We start from the raw sequence: 7,018 nt of genomic DNA, 5'->3' as shown, positions 1-7,018 counted from the left end.
TCTTCACTATTATTCTACAATGTAGAACATTTTTTAAATAAAGAAAAACCCTTGAATGAGTAGGTATGTCCAAACTTTTGCTTGGTACTTAGATTTCAACAAACATTAATGACATCATACTTGCTCAAACTCAAACTGTTCCTACAGTTTCCATGCCCATCTTTGTTTGTTCTCAACATACTTTCTTATTTGTCATAATTTTGGTATTTCTAGGGCTTGTAATACTTTATGCCATATGGCTTCAAATTGTTGTATTTTATTTCTATCATTAGGCCACATTTTTTAAACATTTTAATAATAATGCATTTGATTAATCTATTGATGGAAGATCATTTGATTTCCAGTTAAGTATTTTTTCCCCCTCAAAATTATTGACGAGAAAATAATGATCCAACCCATCGGATATCTCACTTCACCCTCATATACCATGTCTTGAAATATGTTAGATAGATGGATTAAAATTAAACTTACATTGTAAAACGTCTGATAGCCAACTTTCTAACTCCTCCCATATCTTTTGTACTTCATAGCACTCCCAGAAGGTATAAATTATTGAGTAATTGTTTGTTTTACATTTAAGACATGACTCTACCATTGTGCTGTAGAATTTGTGTATTTTGTCTCTTGTATACCACGTTCTATGCATTAGTTTAAACTTGATTAAGCGTAGATTTTTGGAATCTGTCATTTTGTTATTTATGTTCCAACACTTCCATCTTATGCCAATATCAGTTATTTGTATGTCTTGGTTCCAATATTTTATATATTTTTTCAAAGGGATTGTCAGTTGGATAGGCTCTCTGCAAGGTTTTGAAGGCTATATCTTACCTATCATATGAGTATCCTTTTCTGACTCAAATAGGATATCCTCAACATTGCTTTGATGTCCAAAATAATTCAGATCGAAAGTACGTCATATAAAACTGTTAAATTGCATATATTCGAGAGAAAAAAAGTACACTGCTTTGTTTCCGATGTAGACATTATAAAGATATCTGTTAAATGAAATAATCTAAGAAGCTAATCTACCCCCTCCACCCATCCCCATTACTAAACCAAAGCCAAAAAATCTAAGCATTGTAATATCATGCAACACATATAGACCTAATGCATATGGATTAGAGTCTAAATTCTCATCAGAAATTATAGCTCATGGCCAGATAGATGTTATTGACTGACTGTGAACTCATCCTCTGCTCTCATCTCACGTATCTAGTTTGCCATGGCGACTGTGGTGATGGAGCAGATTGGTCGCCTGTTCATCAATGCTCAACCGTTGCGTCAGATTCCTCAGCTGCTCGAGTCGGCCTTCCCTACTCTGCCTTCCCTACTCTGCCCTGCACCGTGAAGGCCCATGACGTGCCCTGGGTGTTCCGTGAGCCTCACATCATTGGAGGCTACAGGCAGCCGGACCACAGCTGGCGCTACTACTTCCTCACCCTCTTCCAGAGGCACAACGAGGCACTCAACGTTTGGACCCACCTGCTGGCCGCCTTCATCATCCTGGTCAAGTGCCAGGAGCTGTCCGAGACAGTGGATTTCCTCCGTGACCCCCACGCCCAGCCCCTGTTTATCGTCCTCCTCTCAGCCTTCACCTACTTGTTGTTCAGTGCCCTGGCCCACCTGCTCAACGCCAAGTCCGAGCTCTCCCACTACACCTTCTACTTTCTGGACTATGTGGGCGTGGCCATCTACCAGTATGGCAGCGCCCTTGCCCACTTTTACTACGCCATCGAGGAGGGCTGGCACGCCCGGGTGCGAGGGATCTTCCTGCCCACCGCAGCGTTCCTGGCCTGGTTCTCGTGCTTCGGCTGCTGCTACGGCAAGTATGCCAGCCCGAGGCTGCCCAAGTTTGCCCACAAGCTGTTCCAGGTGGTTCCCTCAGGCCTGGCCTACTGCCTGGACATCAGCCCAGTGCTGCACCGCATCTTCAGCTGCCACCAGCAGGAGGGGGGCTGCTCCAACCAGGCCGTGGCTTACCACTGCTACCAGGTACTCTTTTTCCTGGTGAGCGCCTATTTCTTTGCCTGTCCCCACCCAGAGTGCTGGCTGCCCGGGCGATGTGACTTCATTGGCCAGGGCCACCAGATCTTCCACGTCTTCCTGGTGCTGTGCACCCTGGTGCAGATCGAGGCAACACGCACAGACTACATTGAGCGGAGGCCCCTCTACGGCAACCTGGCCCACGACACAGTGGCGCTCTTCGTCTTTACAGCATGTTGCAGCGCTCTCACTGCCTTCTACGTGCGGAAACGTGTGCAGGCGCAAATGCTTGAGAAAGTGGAGTAAGCTGTCAGGACAGGGATAAATTAGGATAAGGGAGAAAGACTTTAATCTGATTTTCACTGGAAAGCTAAAAAGACAAGAGATTAAACAAATCAGACTGTTCATTTTGTAAAAAGATGACCTGCTGGGTTTTTTTTCAGTTATTTTTTTGTGGCCTGCCAAATGACATTTTAAACTGGCAACATAGACTTTGTCTTGCGATGTTGACCTTCCATGAAGACAGAGAAACCTGGTATTTTCTGTCTGTCACAGCACAAGCAGTACCTGTAACACTTCAAATGGGAAAATGAAGGTTGGAATTGAGACTTTTTTATTGTGTTGATTTTACTCTTAATTTTCCACTCTCTACTGTGACATCACATTTCATGGCCTAGCTATCTACTGAATAGTCAGAATTACTTTTTGACTATATACAGTATTTACTGACCAACTCGAAGCATGACACAAACCATCTCAATAGAGGTATGCAGGAAAGAATGAAAAGTATACACACAAGTGCATAATAAATAAATAATTATAATAATAATTGAATAAGAAGAATTTCTCACCAGCTTTTATTTCTTAAAAATACAATGTGAGTTTCAAAGTGATTTGACTCCCAAATCAAATGTTAGTGCTTAACAAAGACCAGTATTATTATTATTTTTTATTCCTTGGTCATCCCATGATATTCCAGTGAGCTGCAGTCAACACTGCCAAATGACTCATTCTCTGTGTTTTATCTACCATTTTCTCTGCCCATTTTCTCCAAAGCTATGCTTTCTAAGTGATTGAGAGATGCCTTTACGGGCTGTCAGATATAATAGACTGGCAGTTAGACTTGGCTAGAGGCATAGAGCACACAATTTGCAAACCAAACCGAACATTTCTCCTCTAAGATACATAAATTGGCCATTTTACTAACATGCGGATTGATCATGTCAAAGAACAAAGCTGGCACTCTTAGGATAGTTGGCGTAAGAAATGGATGGAATTATGTGCCCAAGATTACAATGATGTCTCTTTGTCGTTGTGATAATATTCCTTTTGTATTTAAAGGGCTGGAACTTCAGCATTTGCTTTTTCACACCCGATGATGTCAATGCCTTTGTGTGTATTGTTCAGTCTTTTCATGGACTTGACTTTACTCACAAAAGGTCTGTCTGAGTACTGAGGTGACTTACTGTTTGTATATTTGTATATGTATGGTTGGGTATGTATGTGCGTTGAAGCGTGTCTCTTTGCGTGTATATATGTTTGTGTGTGAATCAGATGTGAATGTGTTTGAAAGCCTGTCTTTGCATTGCTTTCTTATATTTGAGACCCTCCTCAAGAACATTGTAGTCCTTTAACATCCTCTCAAGTCCCTTAGGGTGACATTTTAAGTCTGTCACACAGCAGCGAAAGGTGAACAAATGACTCATAATAGAGCTGGATTTATTTTAAAACCTATTTTTATGATGTCCATGAAACTGTGGCAATAATATGTTTAAATCTAAAGTAAACAATGCATTTATTACACAGGTATTCAAATCAGGACCTGGAGACAATAATTCCAATACTCAATTTGAATGAAATGCCATTTCAAATGTTAATTTTAGATGAATAAGATAATGTTGCCCTAGTGTTCTGTTGTGAGATGCCTCCTAAAATTTATGTCATTTTATATGTGCTGATCAGATGGAGGTTTGAGGTGGCATTGAACTTTACAGACCTGAGAGCACTGACGGGTATGGGTTCTGCCAATGTCACTGATGTCTACAACATAGCTTAGACTAATATCTAACAGGTGACGAAAAGGTTAAATCATGACTGACTTACAGGTAACTGCCAAAAGAAAGGAAACACTTAATGGAAATGAGGGATACAAAGTATATTGAAAGCAGGTGCTTCCACACAGATGTGATCCTGAGTTAATTAAGCAATTAACATCCCATCATGCTTAGGATCATGTATGAAAATGCCCAGTTGCCCATTATTTTGGCTACCATGGCTAGAAGAAGAGAACTCAGTGACTATGAAAGAGGGGTCTCAAAGGAGCATAGGGGGTTTAAAGTGTGTGTGTGTGTCTCAGTCACCAGATTCCAACCCAATTGAACACTTATGGGAGATTCTGGAGTGGTGCCTGAAACAGCGTTTTCCACCACCATCAACAAAACACCAAATTATGGAATTTCTCATGGAAGAATGGTGTCGCATCCCTCATATAGAGTTCCAGATACTTGTAGAATTTAAGCCAAGGAGCATTGATGCTGTTCTGGTGGCTCGTGCTGACCCAACGTCCAATTAAGAAACTTTATGTTGGCGTACCTTTATTTTGGCAGTTACCTGAATTTGAATTGTTATGGTTTCACTGATAAAGTGGTTGCAATGCTTCTACACCTTCTACACCTGCATTGCTTGCTGTTTGGGGTTTTAAGGCTGGGTTTCTGTACAGCACTTTGTGACATCAGCTGATGTAAGAAGGGCTTTATAAATACATTTGATTGATTGCAATGACTACAATACAATGATTGTGACCCCTAGTGTCCAAACTACCACTGTAAGCGTCATTCCTAACACAAACCAACTCTGAGCCATATAACTGTTAACCTTGATACTACTGACTCTCACTGTTCTGCACGGAACCTAATTCTAACCACTGTATCCAGTTCTACCCAGCATTGCAGGTTACCGTTTTTTTGTCAGGAATCTTGTTCTGGAGGCAGCTCTGCAGGGTGGTCATTAGCTGGCACAGCCACAAAGTCATTCAATTAGATTTGAACCTTAACCACACTGCATACCCCAGAGGTGGCACCACAGGTACCAGAGTGGTGTGACAGAAAAATAATTCTGGGGCCCGTAGTTTTTCCTGATCTGATAACCTAACCAGTTAAAACTCATTACTTTATACAGTATGATGTGATTAATCTGTTGTAAAAAGGCTGAATATGGGCTATGATGGGACCAGAGTTGAAAACCAGGTCAACTGCAGCAACCTTATAGTTGTTCATATTACTAGAAAGACTAGGGGGGTTTCCTATAAACAGTCATGGCCAAAAGTTTTGAGAATGACACAAATATTAATTTTCACAAAGTCTGCTGCCTCAGTTTGTATGATGGTAATTTGCATATACTCCAGAATGTTATCAGATGAATTGCAATTAATTGCAAAGTCCCTCTTTGCCATGCAAATGAACTGAATCCCCCCGAAACATTTCCACTGCATTTCAGTCCTGCCACAAAAGGACCAGCTGACATCATGTCAGTGATTCCCTCACAGGTGTGAGTGTTGACGAGGACAAGGCTGGAGATCACTCTGTCATGCTGATTGAGTTCGAATAACAGACTGGAAGCTTCAAAAGAAGGGTGGTGCTTGGAAACATTGTTCTTCCTCTGTCAACCATGGTTACCTGCAAGGAAACACGTGTCGTCATCATTGCTTTGCACAAAAAGGGCTTCACAGGCAAGTATATTGCTGCCAGTAAGATTGTACCTAAATCAAACATTTATCGGATCATCAAGAACTTCAAGGAGAGCGGTTCAATTGTTGTGAAGAAGGCTTCAGGGCGCCCAAGAAAGTCCAGCCAGGACCATCTCCTAAAGTTGATTCAGCTGCGGAATCACGGCACCATCAGTACAGAGCTTGCTCAGGAATGGCAGCAGGCAGGTGTGAGTGCATCTGCATGCACAGTGAGGCAAAGACTTTTGGAGGCCATTTTGGTGTCAAGAAGGGCAGCAAAGAAGCCACTTCTCTCTAGGAAAAACATCAGGGACAGACTGATATTCTGCAAAAGATAAAGGGATTGGACTGCTGAGGACTGGGTAAAGTCATTTTCTCGGATTAATCCCCTTTCCGATTGTTTGGGGCATCCGGAAAAAAGCTTGTCTGGAGAAGACAAGGTGAGCGCTACCATCAGTCCTGTGTCATGCCAACAGTAAAGCATCCTGAGACCATTCATGTGTGGGATTGCTTCTCAGCCAAGGGAGTGGGCTCACTCACAATTTTGCCTAAGAACACAGCCATGAATAAAGCATGGTACCAACACATCGTCCGAGAGCAACTTCTCCTAACCATCCAGGAACAGTTTGGTGACGAACAATGCCTTTTCCAGCATCATGGAGCAGCTTGCCATAAGGCAAAAGTGATGGATGGCCCAGAAGTTAATTGACAGCATGCCAGGGCGGATTACAGATGTCTTGAAAAAGAAGGGTCAACACTGCAAATATTGACTCTGTGCATCAACTTCATGTAGTTGTCAATAAAAGCCTTTGACACTCACGAAATGCTTGTAATTATACTTCAGTATTCCATAGTAACATCTGACAAAAATATCTAAAGACGCTGAAGCAGCAAACTTTGTGAAAATTAATATTTGTGTCATTCTCAAAACTTTTGGCCACAACTGTACATACACAGAGAAAGCAACGTTTATTGGACAATACAACTCACAGGGCTGAGCTTGTTTTATGCAGGATTGCTATGTTAAGTCCTGCCCTATGCAACTGTAGGCCTAATTAAACATTTACTCACAGTCTATGTCAGCTATTGTGTTTATTGATTAATTAGCCGGTCTCAGGCTTGGTCTCCACAGAGTTGGGTAAAGCTGTTTTTGTTTTGTTTTGTGCCCTTTAAGTGTAAATGCTGCTGCCTGCATATAGATAACATCCCCATAATCTAAAATAGACATACAGTTGAAGTCGGAAGTTTACATACAACTTAGCCAAATACATTTAAACTCAGATTTGTACAATTCCTGACATTTAATCCTAG

General features: G+C 41.6%; 1 protein-coding gene across 1 annotated transcript; it reads left to right on the top strand.

Moving 5' to 3' along the window:
* LOC109902267 (membrane progestin receptor alpha-like) lies at positions 1 to 5,313 on the top strand. Its single transcript, XM_031793049.1, is given in 2 exon segments — positions 1 to 1,315; positions 1,318 to 5,313. Coding segments are annotated over 2 exon segments (1,065 nt in total). The 5' UTR covers positions 1 to 1,222; the 3' UTR covers positions 2,290 to 5,313.
* Positions 5,314 to 7,018: the final 1,705 nt, after the last annotated feature.

This window comes from Oncorhynchus kisutch, linkage group LG2 (genome assembly GCF_002021735.2).
Source record: "Oncorhynchus kisutch isolate 150728-3 linkage group LG2, Okis_V2, whole genome shotgun sequence".
Taxonomy (NCBI): Eukaryota; Metazoa; Chordata; class Actinopteri; order Salmoniformes; family Salmonidae; genus Oncorhynchus; species Oncorhynchus kisutch.
This window is presented reverse-complemented; position numbering and strand designations above follow the sequence as displayed.